The sequence below is a fragment of the Pleurodeles waltl genome, chromosome 8 (assembly GCF_031143425.1).
Source record: "Pleurodeles waltl isolate 20211129_DDA chromosome 8, aPleWal1.hap1.20221129, whole genome shotgun sequence".
In the NCBI taxonomy this organism is placed as follows: Eukaryota; Metazoa; Chordata; class Amphibia; order Caudata; family Salamandridae; genus Pleurodeles; species Pleurodeles waltl.
The window spans coordinates 3,210,941-3,227,674 of NC_090447.1; the positions used below are offsets into that span (position 1 = coordinate 3,210,941).

The window sequence follows — 16,734 nt, forward strand, 5'->3', positions numbered from 1 at the left end:
TGAAATTCGATGCACAGCCTGCTAAAAAACGATGCACAGCCTGCACTGCGGTGAAAATTCACTGCATGCAGACCCGGAACGACGCAGCACGACTTCGCATCGAGAAAATCGATGCAGAGCCAGCGTAGCGACTGGAAATTCGACACACAGCCCACCAGATCGACACACAGCTGAGCTGGAACAACGCAACCCGACTTCCAGAGAGGAATCGACGCAGCGCCTGCCATGCGATAGAAAATTCGACGCAACGCCCACCGAATCGATACAGCTTCTGTGACTTCGTCCTGCCAGTGGAGGAAATTCACGCATTGTCCCCAGGGTGTCCGAAAACCCCGCAAGCCGAAGAGGATCCATCACTGAGTGCCAGAAATCGGCGCACATCCATCCCTGAGTGAAAACAAAAAAAACGCATCGCCATGTGCAGCCCGAGAAATCTACGCACACCCCTTTGTTTCCATGCATCTCTTCCTCTACGGTTCTTTGTGGAGATTTAGCACGCAAACCAAGTACTTTGTGCTTGAAAGAGACTTTGATTGCTTTTAAAAGACTTAAGACACTTTATATCACTTTTACAGTGATATCTGAACATATACTTATTGCATTTTAATCGTTTTGACCTGCATATTATCAGATAAATATTAAATATTTTTCTAAACACTGTGTGGTGTATTTTTGTGGTGCTATACAGTGTTATTGTATGATTTATTGCACAAATACTTTACACATTGCCTCCTAAGTTAAGCCTGACTTCTCAGTGCCAAGCTACCAGAGGGTAGGCACAGGATAATTTGGATTGTGTGTGACTTACCCTGACTAGAGTGAGGGTCCTTGCTTGGACAGAGGGTAACCTGACTGCCAACCAAAGACCCCATTCCTAACAGAGACCCTTAAAGTCCCTCACCTTACCAGCTACACTACTCTCAACCCTCAGCATCTGCTAAAATCTACATTTAAGATGTGTGTTCTGGATCAGTTCTCTCCCCTACCTGCGAGTAGTGAAGAACTCCCATGATCCTGGCCATTGGTACGCTCAAAGTTGAATATTGCTCCCCAACGACTCCTGCCAGGGGTGGACGTGGTGGGCACGGGTATCCCGGAGCTGTCATCCTTTCACCATAGAGTAGGTCCAGTAGTCCTTGAATGGCTCGGCTTTCAGTCATACAGGAATCAAATATACGGAAACCAAGTGTGATGTTTGGCAGCAGATCACGATTTTCATTTATTTCTTTTATGGCAAAGACCATGGCCAGTAAAGCCCGATAACATCGAACAGTGAACCTGTATAACAAAGTAGACAAGAGAGAGCAATGTGTAAGTAGCAGACCATCATTAATCAAGTCACAGCAGCAGAGACACATTGGAAAAGACATCTGATTAATGGTGAATGATGGAGTTCAGCCCACTCTCCATGCTCTTTCAGTGACAGGACCTGCATTGCAGCTAGACTTCCAGGCAAAAACATCAGCCAATCCATGACCCGTCTAAAGTTATCACAATCTATCAGCACTCTGCTCTCCCAGGCTGTGAGCACCTGGGTTCAACACCTGTGTCCTATTCACTGTAATCATAGGTCAGTAGACAGTCATTAAACTAATCAGTTCCATCCCAATGTTTGACTCCTCATTACACAACACGTTTACACAGTTGTAGGAGGCTGGCCTGGTTTGTAGTAGGTACCTTGGGTACTTACACCTTACACCAGGTCCAGTTATCCCTTGTTAGTGAATGTAGTAGTGTTCTAGCAGCTTAGGCTGATAGAGGTAGCTATAGCAGAGCAGCTTAGGCTGACCCAGGAGACATGTAAAGCTCATGCAATACCACTTATAGTTACACAGTACTTATACACAAGTAAAGACAATACTCAATGTTACCAAACATAAAGGTATTTATTTGGGTGACACAGTACCAACAATATCTTAGAGACAATACTCCTTCTGAAGGTAAGTATTATACACAATATATACACTAGACACCAAAATTAGACAAGTAAATAGTCATAGAACAATGCAAACAATAGGAAATGCTATAGAATGCAATGGGAGAAAATAGGTCTAATGGCAACACAAACCTTATACTAAAAAAGTGGAATGTGAATCACGAATTCCCCCCTAGACAAGTGTAGTGTGTGCAGAATCACTGGGGGAGTAAGAATACAGTAAAGTTAAGTAAATTAACCCACCCCAGAGCCCAGGAAAGCAGGAGTAAAGTACTGCAAGTTTCCTTAGGACACACTACACCCCATTTTTGGGATTTTGCAGCAAGTCTGAAAAGAACAACTGCTGGATTATTGGACCTGAAGACCTGCAAAGGAAGGGGACTAAGTCCAGAAGTCGAAAGAAGTTCGAGGAAGGACAGGAGCCCCTGCCAACCCAGAAGAGGGTGCAAAAGAAGAGTCCCCAGTTAGTAGAAGACTGCAGGAATGCACCCTAGGAAGATGCCAGTGGGTTCCTGCATAATGCAAAAGATGTCCCATGGTATGAAGATCATTGCAGAGGAGATTTCGTGTTGGAAAGCGCCAACAGGCCTTGGCTACGGCAAAAGTGCATTTTTCATCAAAATGGCACTGGATGGACCCAGGAGGGACCTAAGGGCCTCAACTCTGTGTGAGGAGGAAGAGAGGGCTCTCAGAACTTTAGAGAGCCCTCAGGATGCCAGTCAGCACCCCCAGAAGCTGCAGAATCCGGGTTCAAAGGAGGTGAAAATGTGGTTGATGCAGCGCAACAAAAGAAGGTCCCACGCCGCCGGAGAACAACTCCGCGAGTTGAGCATCACAAGGTGGAGTGCTGGGGACCTGGGCCATGCTGTGTATGAAAGAATTTTGAAAAGAGTGCACCGAGGCCTCAGGAGGCGAAGAAGACACAATACAGAGGTGTACTGTCATTCTCAGAGAAGGCAAGGTCTTACCTCCTCCAAATTGCATCAGCAGAACCTCAGGACAGTCTGTGTCGATGATATCCACACTCTGTGTCCTTAGGAGCATGCTCGTCACAGTAAGAGGCGTCCCAGGGTACCGGTCGTCACCTTCGCAGGTGCCTGCTTGGAGCAGGGGAGTGACTCCATCACTCAACAGGAGATTTCTTCGGTCTTTCTGGTGCAGGATGAAGACAGAGTGTCCCCAGAGCATGCATACTGTGGAAACTGGTGCAGTTTCTGACTTGGAGCTGAGGTTGCTGAAGAAAAGTGTCTCTTGTAGACACTTTGTTGCAGTTACAGTGTTTCTTGGAGCAGGCTGCGGTTGATCCGAGGTCAGAAGAGTCTGAAGTTGTTGCAGAGGATTCCTGAAGGAAACTTACAAGCAGAACCTGAAGACAACCCACAGGAGAGACCCTAAATAGCCCTGAGAGGGGGATTGGGTCCCTTATCAGGTATGGACCTATCAGGAGGGGTCTCTGACTTCACCTGCTGGCACTGGCCACTGAGAGCTTTCCAGAATGGCCCCACACCTTGCAAAGCAAGATGGCTGAAGTCTGAGACACACTGGAGGAGCTCTGGGCACCACCCCTGGGGTGGTGATGGACAGGGGAGTGGTCACTCCCCTTTCCTTTGTCCAGTTTCCCACCAGAGTAGGGGAGAAGGGGTCCCTGAACCGGTGTAGACTGGTTTATGCAAGTAGGGCACCATCTGTGTCCCTCAAAGCATTTCAGAAGGCTGGGGGAAGCTACCCCTCCCCAGCCTGTAACACCTATTTCCAAAGGGAGAGGGTGCAACACCATGCTCTCAGAGGAAATGCTTTGTTCTGCCTTCCTGGGACTCGGCTGCCCAGACCCCAGGAGGGCAGAACCCTGTCTGTGAGGTGGCAGCAGCTGTAGCTGCAGTGCAAGCCTCAGAGAGCTGGTTTGGCAGTACTGGGGGTCCATGGTGGAGCCCCAGGATGCATGGAATTGGTTCCCCAATACCAGATTTGGAATGGGGGACAATTCCATGATCTTAGACATGTTACATGGCCATATTCAGAGTTACCATTGTGAAGCTACATATAGGTATTGACCTATATGTAGTGCACACGTGTAATGGTGTCCCACACTCACAAGGTCTGGGGAAATGGCCCTGAACTATGTGGTGGCACCTTTGCTAGTGCAAGGGTGCCTGCACACTTAGTAACTTTACACCTAACCTTCAGCAAGTGAAGGTTAGACATATAGGTGACTTATAAGTTACTTAAGTGCAGTGAAAATGTCTGTGAAATAGTGTGTGCACTATTTCACGCAGGCTGCAGTGGCAGTCCTGTGTAACCCACAGGCCACACGCTGTGTGTAGGAAAGTACCATCATGCCTGGCATGTTACCCCCATTTTTAAATTGTGTCAGTTTGTTTTTGCCTATCTCACTGGGATCCTGCTAGCCAGGTCCCCAGTGCTCATAGTTGTGGCCTGAATGTGTGTTCCCTGTGTGGTGCCTAACTGTGCCACTGAGGCTCTGCTAACCAGAACCTCAGTGTTTATGCTCTCTCTGCCTTTAAAATTGTCACTGCGGGCTAGTGACCATTTTCACCAATTCTAATTGGCACACTGGAGCACCCTTATGATTCCCTAGTATATGGTACCCAGGTACCCAGGGTATTAGGGTTCCAGGAGATCCCTATGGGCTGCAGCATTTATTTTGCCACCCATAGGGAGCTCAGACAATTCTTTCACAGGACTACCATGGCAGCCTGAGTGAAATAACGTCCACGTTATTTCACAGCCATTTTACACTGCACTTAAGTAACTTATAAGTCACCTATATGTCTAACCCTCACTTAGTGAAGGTTAGGTGCAATGTTACTAAGTGTGAGGGCACCCTGGCACTAGCCACGGTGCTCCCACATTGTTCAGGGCAATTTCCCCGGTCTTTGTGAGTGCGGGGACACCATTACACATGTGCACAACATATAGGTCAATACCTATACGTAGCTTCACAATGGTAACTCCGAATACGGCCATGTAATATGTCTAAGATCATGGAATTGTCCCCCCATGCCAAATCTGGTATTGGGGTGCCCATCCCATGCATCCCCGGGACTCGACTATGGACTCTGGGTACTTCCAAACCAGCTCTCTGGGGTTTCCACTGCAGCTACTGCTGCTGCCAACCCACAGACAGGCTTCTGCCCTCCTGGGGTCTGGGCAGCCCAGTCCCAGGAAGGCAGAACAAAGAATTTCCTCTGAGAGAGGGTGTTACACCCTCTCCCTTTGGAAATAGGTGTGAAGGGCTGGGGAGGAGTAGCCTCCCCTAGCCTCTGGAAATGCTTTGAAGGGCACAGATGGTGCCCTCCTTGCATAAGCCAGTCTACACCGGTTCACGGATCCCCCAGCCCCTGCTCTGGCGTGAAACTGGACAAAGGAAAGGGGAGTTACCACTCCCCTGTCCATCACCACCCTAAGGGTGGTGCCCAGAGCTCCTCCAGTGTGTCCCAGACCTCTGCCATTTTGAATGCAGAGGTGTAAGGGCACAATGGAGGCCTCTGAGTGGCCAGTGCCAGCAGGTGACATCAGAGACCCCTCCTGATAGGTGCTTATCTCTCTAGGTGGCCAATCCTCCTCTGAGGGCTATTTAGAGTCTCTCCTGTGGGCTTCTCTTCAGATAACGACCTGCAAGAATTCACCAGAGTTCCTCTGCATCTCTCACTTCGACTTCTGCCAAGGATCGACCACTGACTGCTCCAGGACACCTGCAAAACTGCAACAAAGTAGCAAGAAGACTACCAGCAACATTGTAGCACCTAATCCTGCCGGCTTTCTCAACTGTTTCCTGGTAGTGCATGTTTTGGGGGCTGTCTGCCTTCACCCTGCACTGGAAGCCAGAAGAAATCTTCTGTGGGTTGATGGAGTCTTCCCCCTGCTTCAGCAGGCACCAAACTTCAGATTTACTGGTCTTCTGGGTCCCCTCTCATCGTGATGAGCATAGCCCTTGGAACACAGGTGGTGCACCGAAGTGACCCAGACTGTCCAGTGGTCCATCTGTCCAAATTTGGAGGAGGTAAGTCCTTGCCTCCCCTCTCCAGACAGTAATCCTATGTACCGCGTGAACTGCAGCCATTTGGGCTTCTGTGCACATTTCCATGAAATCCTTCATGCACAGCCTGGCCCAGGTCCCCAGCACTCTATCCTGCAATGCTCAGCTTCCTGAGTTGATCTCCGGCTTCGTGGGACCCTCTTTTGCAGTGTTGAGACGACTGTCATGTTCAGACGTTTTGAACCCGTGTTCAAGTACTTCTTCGGGTGCTACCTGCTTGTGCATGGGCTCTCTAAGTTGCTGAGGGTCCCCTCCGTCTCCTCTCCCAAGTGGCGACATCCTGGTCCTTCCTGGGCGCGGGCAGCACCCTTTATCTTCAACCATGACCCTTGAAGCTAGCAAGGCTTGTTTGCGGTCTTTCACCAAGGAAACAAATCTGCATCCTCCAGCATGCGTGGGGCATCTTCTGCACAAAGGAGAAGTTCCTGGCACCTTTAGTTGTTGCAGAATCTTCAGCTTCTTCCATCCGGAGGCAGCCATTTTGCACCTTCATCCGGTGTTATGTGGGCTCTTGCTCCCCCCGGACACTTTAGCGACTCTTGGACTTGGTCCCCTTCCTTTGCAGGTCTTCAGGTCCAGGAATCCATCTTCAGTGCTTTGCAGTCTGTTGTGGTCTTTGCAAATTCCTCTATCTCAAGTTTAGTGTGTTTTGGGGGAAATAGTAGTGCATGACTCCTACTTTACAGGGTCTTGGGGTGGGGTATCTTGGACACCCTTAGTGTTTTCTTACACTCCCAGCGACCCTCTACACACTACACTAGGTCAGGGGTCCCTAAGTGGTTCGCATTCCACTTTCTTAGTATATGGTTTGTGTTGCCCCTAGGCCTATTGCATCCTATTGTATTCTACAGTGTTTGCACTACTTTTCTAACTGTTTACTTACCTGATTTTGTTCTGTTTATATATTTTGTGTATTGGTATTGGGGGGGACAATTCCATGATCCTAGACATGTTACATGGCCATGTTCGGAGTTACCATTGTGACGCTACATATAGGTATTGACCTATATGTAGTGCACGCGTGTAATGATGTCCCCGCACTCACAAAGTTCGGGGGAATTGCCCTGAATGATGTGAGGGCACCTTAGCTAGTAGCAGGGTGCCCTCACAATTAGTAACTTTGCACCTAACCTTCACCAAGTGAGGGTTAGACATATAGGTGACTTATAAGTTACTTAAGTGCAGTGAAAATGGCTGTGAAATAACGTGGACATTATTTCACGCAGGCTGCAGTGGCAGTCCTGTGTAAGAATTGTCTGAGCTCCCCATGGGTGTCAAAAAAATTCTGCAGCCCATAGGGATCTCCTGGAACCCCAATACTCTGGGTACCTTGGTACCATATACTAGGGAATTATAAGGGTGTTGCTGTGTGCCAATAAGAATTGGTGAAAATAGTCACTAGCCTGCAGTGACAATTTTAAAAGCAGAGAGAGCATAAACACTGAGGTTCTGGTTAGCAGAGACTCAGTGATACAGTTAGGAACCACACAGGGAGCACATACAGGACATACTTTATGAGCACTGTGGTCCTGCCTAGCAGGATCCCAGTGAGACAGGCAAAAACAAACATAGACATAAGTAAAAATGGGGTAACATGCCAGACAAGATGGTACTTTCCTACAAATGGGGTCGCTGGTTGGCAGTCAGTTTGCACTCTGTCCAAGTAGGGACCCTCACTCTAGTCAGGGCAATGGAGATACACACTTGGATAACCCCTGTTTATCCCCTTGGTAGCTTGGCACTGTAGGAGGCTGGCCTGGTGTTTTTATAGTGGGTACCAAATATACTTAGACCTTATACCAGGTCCAGCTATCCCTTACTAGTGAAATGTAAACAGTGTCTAGAGGCTTAGGTTGTCTGGAGGTAGCTGTAGCTGAGCAGCCAATGCTGAACTAGGAGACATGCAAAGAGCATGCAATACCACTGAAGTCACACAGTAATTACACACATGAAAGAAAATACTCAGTGTTATTTATTTTTAGTGACACAATGCCAAAATACCTTAGAGACTATACTCCCTTAGGAGGTAAGTAATATACACAATATATACACTAGAATGCAGAAATAGCTGTAAAACAGTTAGAAAATAGTGCAAATAGTGAAACTCACAATAGGTTGCAATGGGCCTAGGGGGAACACAAACCATTTACTAAAATAGTGGAATGCGAATGTTGGTTTCACACCCAGGCAAGTGTAGTGTGTAGAGGGGTGCTGGGAGTGTAAGAAAACACCAAAGGTAAGTAATAGAGCCCACCCCACATCCCAGGAAAACAGGAGTAAATCACAGTAAGTTTCCTAGATCACACAAGAAGTTGTGATAGAAGATAATGCAAGAACCAGAAGGGACTGTAAGACACCAACAATGGATTCCTGGACCTGAAGGCCTGTGGAAGAAGGGGACCAAGTCCACGAAGCACTGAAGAGTCCAGGAAGAACAGGAGCCCCTGCTAACCTGGATGAAGGTGCAAAAGTAGGACCACTGTTGAGAAGTCAAAGTCAGTTATGCACCCAAGAAGACAGATGTGGGTTCCTGGTTGGTGCAGAAGATGTCCCACGCCGGAAGGATGATTGCAGTCTGGTTTGCTTCGCTGGATTCCTTCAACAAGCCTTGGCACATGCAAAGCTTGCGGTTAGCAGAAAATGGCACTGCCCGGGACCAGGAGGGACCTGGTGGCCTCTACCCAAGAGGGGAGACAGAGGGGGCTCTCAGCAACACATAGAGCCCTCAGAAAACCAGGCAGCATGCACAGGAGTCCCACAGCACGGGGACAAAGAAGGTGCAAATGGAGTCCCACGCAGCACGACACAAAGGAATCCCACGCCACTGGAGAACCACTCAGGAAGTTGTGCGTCACAGGATGGAGTGCTGGGAGCCTAAGCTGTACTGTGCATGAAGAACTTTGTGGAAGGTCGCACACAAGCCTTGGCAACTGCAAGTCACGCTGTGCACAGGGGTACTGTCTTGTGTGGGGAGGCAAGCTCTTACCTTCACCAAAGTTGGACAGCTGGACCTTAAGACGCTCGGGACCACTTCAGTCTACCACCTGTGTTGCTGGATCCAGGCACTTCTTCAGGAGAGGGGACTGCAGCCTCTGGTCGTTGCTGCAGAGGGGTGCCTGCTGAAGCAGGGAAGTGACTCCTTCTCTCCAAAGAAGATTCCTTCACTTCTTCTGGTGCAGGCTGAAGACAGGCAGTCCTTGGAGGATGTACGACCTAGAAACGGTTGCAGTTGCTGGCAGGAGCTGAAGATACAATGTTACAGAAGTCGTCTTTGCTTCCTTGTTGCAGTGTGAAGAGTTCCTGGAGGGTCCAGATGCAGTTTAGTCAGTAGAAGCAGAGGATTTGCGCTGGAGTCTTGCAATCTGAATTTGAAGAAACACCCAGGAGAGAGACCCTAAATAGCCCTGAAAGGGGAATTGGTCAGCTACACAGGTAAGCACCTATCAGGGGAGGACTCTGATGTCACCTGCTGACACTGGCCAATCATATGCTCCCAGAGTCCCCCACCACCTTGGAATCCAGATGGCAAAACCCAGGGACACTCTAGAGCAGTGGCGACTGGCAGTTTTAGGAGGGAGGGGGGCGGGCGGGAAGCACACTCACACTCTTTCAAACACACGCATGCATGCACGCACATCCGTTAACAACACTCATCAAACATTCAAACATGCATGCACGCACCAAACATTCATTTCACACACACACACACTTACCTTCAGCCTCGGAAGTCCCAGGAGGGTTGGGACTGCTGCCTTCCCTCACTGGCTGACCTTAGGTCAGCCAATGAGGGAAGGCAGCAGTCCCAACTTCGTCACAGAGTGGGATGGGTTTAGTGAGACTGCTGACCCCACCCCACTCAGTGACGAGGTGTCACTGATTGACACTCGCGCTGGGCTCTTCAGGGCTCGAACCTGAAGCACCCAGGTCAAAGTCAATCGGTGACGCTTCCCTCGTCACCTGGGGGAGGGCCTCGAGGCACCTTTGCTGAGCCGAGGAGGTCACGTCCACAGGAGCTGTGACCTCTTAAGCCCAGTAAAGTTCAGCTCAGGCAGCCAGGAGTCTGTGCAAATCGCGCATGTCTGCTCCTGGCTGCCTGACCTGAACATGAAGAGTGTCTGTCAGGCTGACCTATGTTCAACCTGACCGGCACTCTTCATGATGGGCAAAAAATGGGGGGGGCATGGCCCCTCCGCCCTAAAGGACAGGCCGCGCCTACTCTAGAGGAGCTCTGGGCACCACCCCTGGGGTGGTGATGGAGAGGGAAGTGGTCACTCCCCTTAACTTTGTCCAGTTTTGAACCAGAGCAGGGACTGGGGGTCCTTGAACCAGTGTAGACTAGATAATGCAAGGAGGGCACCATATGTGCCCTTCAAAGCATTTTCAGAGGCTCTGGGAGGCTACCCCTCCAATGCCTGTAACACCTATTTCCAAAGGGAGAGGGTGTAACACCTGTCTCCCAAAGGAAATGCTTTGTTCTGCATTCCTGGGCTAGAGCTGCTTGAGCAACAAGAGGGCAGAAACCTGTCTGAGAGGTGGCAGCAGCTAAGGCTGCCTGGAAAACCTCAGAAGGCTGGAATGGCAATACTGGTGGCCCTCAAAGGAGCCCCAAGAGTTATGGAATCATACAGCCAATGCTTGTAAAAGCCTTGGGGTATGATTCCAACATGTTTGATATCAAACATGCCTATGTTCGGAGTTACCATTCTGTAGCTGGACATAGGTATCAGGTACACACATAAAATGGCATCCCTGCACTCACAAAGTCTGGGAAATTGTCCTGGAGGTAGTGGGAGCACCTCTGCTAGTGCAGGGGTGCCCTCACACACAGGTACTATGTGCCCTGGTCTCAGGGCTGGAGGGCCCGCTATAGGGGTGACTTATAAGTGACCTGGTGCAGTGTAAATGGAAGTGAAAGGGTGCATGCACCTTTTCACGCATGCTGCAATGGCAGTCCTGCAGAAGCCTTTGCATGGGCTCCCTATGGGTGTCAAAAGAAATGCTGCAGCCCATAGGGATCCCCTGGAACCCCTGTGTCCTTGGTACCTAGGTACCATATACTAGGGACTTATAAGGGGGCACCAGTATGCCAATTTAGGGTGAAATACTGGGTTACCAGTATGCAACAACAAAATTTTGAGGAGAGAGAGCATAATCCTTTGGGTCCTCGTTAGCAGGATCCCAGTGAACACAGTCAAGCACACTGACAGGCAGAAAATGGGGGTAACCATGACAAAAAGGGGGTACTTTCCTACAACGCAGTCTCTTAAAACCCCCTTAGGACCCTCTCTAGGAACACAGCCTTGATGATACCTTTATTCCTATAGCACAAACAGTTTTTGTTGTTTTTTAGTTCGCATTAACCCATTTTGTGCCAGGGACGTAATGGTTACGTCCACCGGCACAGTGCTCCTGTGCCGAGGACGTAACCATTACGTCCTCGGCCATGAGCTTGGAGGGAGTGCTAGCGCTCCCTCCGTGGGCTTCCCTCCCACTCACCCAAGGCAGGGATGGAAGGGGAAGCCCTTCCCCTTCCACCCCACCCCCTGACCCCTGACCCCCCATTGCGCTGGAAGTCATGTGATGGGGGACTGAGAGGCTTCAATGGGAAGGAAAGGAATTTCCTTCCCTTTGAAGTCTCTCAGAGCATTTCAGAAGCCGGATTGTGAAGCGATCCGGCTTCTGAAATGCCCACTAGACACCAGGGATTTATTTTAGCAATCGAAATTGGCATAAGGGGAGCGACCCCTTGGGTAAGGGTTGCTCCCCAGGGGGGCAATTTTTTTCAAGGCCTTTTCTGCCCCCCGGGGGCAGATCGGCCTATTGTTATTAGGCCGATCTGCCCCGGGGGGGTAGAAACCTCTAGGCGCCAGGGATCTTTTTTTCTTTTTTGTTTTAGAGGTGGGGAGCAACCTCTTAGGCATGGGTCGCTTCCCTAGGGGGGCAAATTATATTTAGGCCATTTCTGCCCCCTTTGGGGGCAGATCGGCCGATTTTTGTTAGGTTAGGCCAATCAAACCAGTAGACACCAGGGATCTTTTTTTTCTGCTGCAGTTTCACGCAAGGGGAGCGCTCCCTTAGGCAAGGGTCGCTTCCCTGGGGGGGGCAAATTTATTTTAGGGCATTTCTGCTCCCCTTGGGGGCAGATCGGCGTATTTCTATTAGGCCGATCTGCCCCTGGGGGTGCAGAAACCACTTAGGCACCAGGGATTGGTGTGTGTGTATGTGTGTGTTGTCTTTAGGGGGGCAGCCCCTTGGGTAAGGATCGCTTCCCATGGGGGCACATTACTGTTGGCCATATCTCCCCCCCCCCTTGGGGCAGATTGGCATATTTTTGGAAGGCAAATCCCACCAGAGACCAAGGAAGATTTTTTCCAAAATAAGAGGGTGGGGGTATGGCCCCACCCCCACCCCAAATATATGGGGCCAAAGTTGTTCTGCCCACCAGTAGACAGATGGGGCAATTACCCCTGATTCACACCCCGGGGGGTCAGAAAGTCTACTAGATGCCAAGGAATAAAAAAATAAAAAAAATAGTGGGGTGGTGGCTACCAACCAGTATGGGCCTGGGTATGACCCCACCCCAACTGAAGGGAGTAACAGTCTTTCAGCTCTCCACTGCACACTAAAACATCTTATCCCACGGCAAGCAAGAGGACATTTGATTACTTTGGGTTTTGGTTTTACATTCGGGCCATGAAAGTATGGCTAACTCTCAAGATTGTCCCACTTGGAATAGTGAGGGCTGCACTTTATGGACTTTGGGACGCTGCCATGTAGAAAAATCGACAAGACCTAGACACATCTGAAAACTAAACATCTGGGTGATTCCAGGGTGGTGTGTTTCACATGTACCCAACACCATTTTCTTACCCACAATGCCCTGCAAACCTTTAACTTTGCTGGAAATCACACATTTTTCTCACATTTTTGTGATGGAACCTTCCGGAATCTGCAGAAATCCATGAAATTCCTACCACCTAGCATTGTCTCATCTATACTGATAAAAATTCTGCTGCACTTGTAAGCCTAAAAAATTTTTTTTCTCAAACTGCCCTTTTGGACCTGCTTTGGTTCCCCCTCAATTTTGAAATGTTTTTGGCTCTTTTCTGTCACAAGCACTTGGCCCACCTACACAAATGAGGTATCATTTTTACAGAGAAACTGAGGAGAACGTTGGGTGGTATGAAATTTGTCCCTGTGCGGTAATCCCACACCGACATGTGGGAATATTTTTATTTTTTAGCTAAATGTGATGTTTTCTGAGGATTCTGGGTAAGAAAACATTGGGGGATCCACGCAAGTCACACCTCCCTGGACTCCCCCGGGTGTCTGGTTTTCAGAAATGTCTGGGTTTGGTAGGTTTCCCTAGATGGTTGCTGAGCCCATGACCAAAAAAGCAGGTGCCCCCGCAAAAACAGGAAGTTTTGTATTTGATCATTTTGATGTGTCCAGATAGTGTTTTGGGGCATTTCCTTTTGCGGGCATTAGGCCTACCCACAAAAGTGAGGTACCATTTTTATCAGGGGACTTGGTGGAACGCTGGGTAGAAGGAAATTTGTGGCTCCTCTCAGATTACAGAACTTTCTGTCATCGAAATGAGAAGAAAAAGTGTTTTTGGGCCAAATTTTGAGGTTTGCAAAGGATTCTGGGTAACAGAACGTGGTCAGAACCCCACTAGTCGCCCCATCTTGGATTCCTCTAGGTGTCTAGTTTTCAAAAATGCGAAGGTTTGCTAGGTTTCCCTAGGTACCGGCTGAGCTAGAGGCCAAAATCCATAGCTAGGCACTTAGCAAAAAACAGGTCTGTTTTCTTTGGGAAAATGTGATGTGTCCACGTTGTGTTTTGGGGCATTTCCTGTCACGGGCGCTAGGCCTACCCACATAAGTGAGGTACCATTTTTATCAGGAGACTTGGGGGAACCCTGGGTGGAAGGAAATTCGTGGCTCCTCTCAGATTCCAGAACTTTCTGTCACCGAAATGAGAGGAAAAAGTGTTTTTTGGGACAAATTTTGAGGTTTGCAAAGGATTCTGAGTAACAGAACATGGTCAGAGCCCCACAAGTCACCCCATACTGGATTCCCCTAGGTGTCTTGTTTTTAAAAATGCACAGGTTTGCTAGGTTTCCCTAGGTGCCGGCTGAGCTAGAGGCCAAAATCTACAGCTAGGCACTTTGCAAAGAACATGTCAGATTTCAATGTAAAAATGTGATGTGTCCATTTTGTGTTTCCTGTCGCGAGCATTAGGCCTACCCACGCAAGTGAGGTATCATTTTTATCGGGAGACTTGGGGGAACACAGATTAGCAAAACAAGTGTTATTGCCCCTTGTCTTTCTCTACATTTTTTACTTCCAAATGGAAGACAGTGTGTAAAAAAGGCGTCTATTTGAATAATTCACATGCTAGTATGGGCACCTTGGAATTCAGAGATGTGCAAATAACTACTGCTTATCAACACCTTTTTTTGTGCCATTTTGCAAATACAAAGGTTTTCTTGATTCCTATTTTTCACTTTTTATATTTCAGCACATTAATTGCTGTATACCCAGTATAGAATGAAAACCCATTGCAAGGTGCAGCTCATTTATCGGCTCTGGGTACCTAGGGTTCTTGATGAACGTACAAGCCCTATATATCCCTGCAACCATAAGAGTCCAGCAGACGTATCGGTATATTGCTTTAAAAAATCTGACATCAGAGAAAAAAGTTACAGAGTAAAACGTGGAGATAAATGGCTGTTTTTTTCACTTCAATTTCAATATTCTTTTATTTCAGCTGTTATTTTCTGTAGGAAACACTTGTAAGATCTACACAAATGACCCCTTGCTGAATTCAGAATTTTGTCTAATTTTTAGAAATGTTGAGCTTTCTGGGATCCAGCGTTGGTTTCACACCCATTTCTGTCACTAACTGGAAGGCAGCTGAAAGCACAAAAAATAGTAAAAATGGGGTATGTCCCACTAAAATGTCAAAATTGTGTTGAAAAATTGGGTTTTCCAATGTCTGCCTGTTCCTGAAAGCTGGGAAGATGGTGACTTTACCACTGCAAACCGTTTGTTGATGTCATTTTCAGGGGAAAAACCACAAGCCTTCTTCTGCAGCCCTTTTTTCCCATTTTTTCACTTTTTTTTGCTGTATTTTGGCTAATTTCTTGGTCTCCTTCAGGGGAACCCACAAAGTCTGGGTACCTCTAGAATCCCAAGGATGTTGGAAAAAAAAGTCACAAATTTGGCGTGGGTAGCTTATGTGAACAAAACGTTAAGAGGGCCTAAGCGCGAACTGCCCCAAATAGCCAAAAAAAAGGCCTGGCACAGGAGGGGTTAAGCATTGAATACATGAACACAATACATTACCTGTGAGCTGGAAGGTAAACAATGCAATATAAGGCTCCTGGCTCTTGTGAACTATTCAGAAGAATAATATAAAGGTTGTCTTGTCCATGAAGCAAGCACAGGCAGCCCTGCATCTATCAGGACCTCCCTGGGGTGTTGTTTACCCCCCTAGTCGTGTCTTAGAGAAACATAAAACTTGTGGAGCTAAACAAACTCATAGCCCCTTCCCCACGGAGAACATGATGAGGCACCAAGTACTGCCTCACAGACCTAAAGGAGGCTTTAAATGTGACTCCAGAGGAAGGTCTGTCTCTGACAAGTCAACAAGTAAACATTACAGCTGCACACAACAGGATCTATGAATGTAGCCTCTTACTCTCGGGTGCTGCCCACCGAAGCCTTGCCTTCTGACTGCATTGCCTACCTGCCTGCATCTTACAGCTGCCCATAGCAAGGCGAAGCTTTCATACCTCTAACTCTGCCCACTAGGAGCTCCTTCCACCCACCAAAGTGCGGGCTCACTGGTGAATTCCACTGACGGGTGTGAGAAAGTAGCCTCTTTCTAGCCTTGTTACCCCCACTTTTGGCCTGTTTGTGAGTGTATGTCAGGGTGTTTTCACTGTCTCACTGGGATCCTGCTAGCCAGGGCCCAGTGCTCATAGTGAAAACCCTATGTTTTCAGTATGTTTGTTATGTGTCACTGGGACCCTGTTAGTCAGGACCCCAGTGCTCATAAGTTTGTGGCCTATATGTGTTCCCTGTGTGATGCCTAACTGTCTCACTGAGGCTCTGCTAACCAGAACCTCAGTGGTTATGCTCTCTCATTTCTTTCAAATTGTCACTAACAGGCTAGTGACCAATTTTACCAATTTACATTGGCTTACTGGAACACCCTTATAATTCCCTAGTATATGGTACTGAGGTACCCAGGGTATTGGTGTTCCAGGAGATCCCTATGGTCTGCAGCATTTCTTTTGCCACCCATAGGGAGCTCTGACAATTCTTACACAGGCCTGCCACTGCAGCCTGAGTGAAATAACGTCCACGTTATTTCACAGCCATTTACCACTGCACTTAAGTAACTTATAAGTCACCTATATGTCTAACCTTTACCTGGTAAACGTTGTGCCTTCTGACATCGAAGTACAGAACTGTTGACCTTACAGCTAACAATGCTAGTTGTTGACCAGTCAGGTTACCACCCCCTGTATTCAACGCTGGATCAAGAACCACACAACACCTTCAAAAACCCAGCTGTGGACCCGTTGTGGAGCTTTGACATCTGTTTTCTCCTCAGCACCATCTAAGCTGTAAATCCAGCACCCCTGCAGCTCCCATTTCAGCACCAAGGACAGCCAGGAAAAACTCTGCCTCTGGGCCTCTGAGGCCAGGTGAAATGTGGCTTGCTCCTG

The 16,734-nt window shown here is 48.3% G+C and overlaps 1 protein-coding gene across 1 annotated transcript in view; it reads right to left on the bottom strand.

The window, feature by feature from the left end:
- Nucleotides 1-16,461, bottom strand: part of LOC138248999 (vomeronasal type-2 receptor 26-like) — a 191,906-nt gene extending 175,445 nt beyond the window's left edge. The window contains exons 1-2 of the mRNA XM_069203054.1: nt 16,436-16,461; nt 987-1,278 (exon numbers count right to left, since the gene is read on the bottom strand). Of these exons, the coding sequence (XP_069059155.1) occupies nt 987-1,278; nt 16,436-16,461 (318 nt within the window). The remainder of the gene's footprint in view (nt 1-986; nt 1,279-16,435) is intronic.
- Nucleotides 16,462-16,734: the final 273 nt, after the last annotated feature.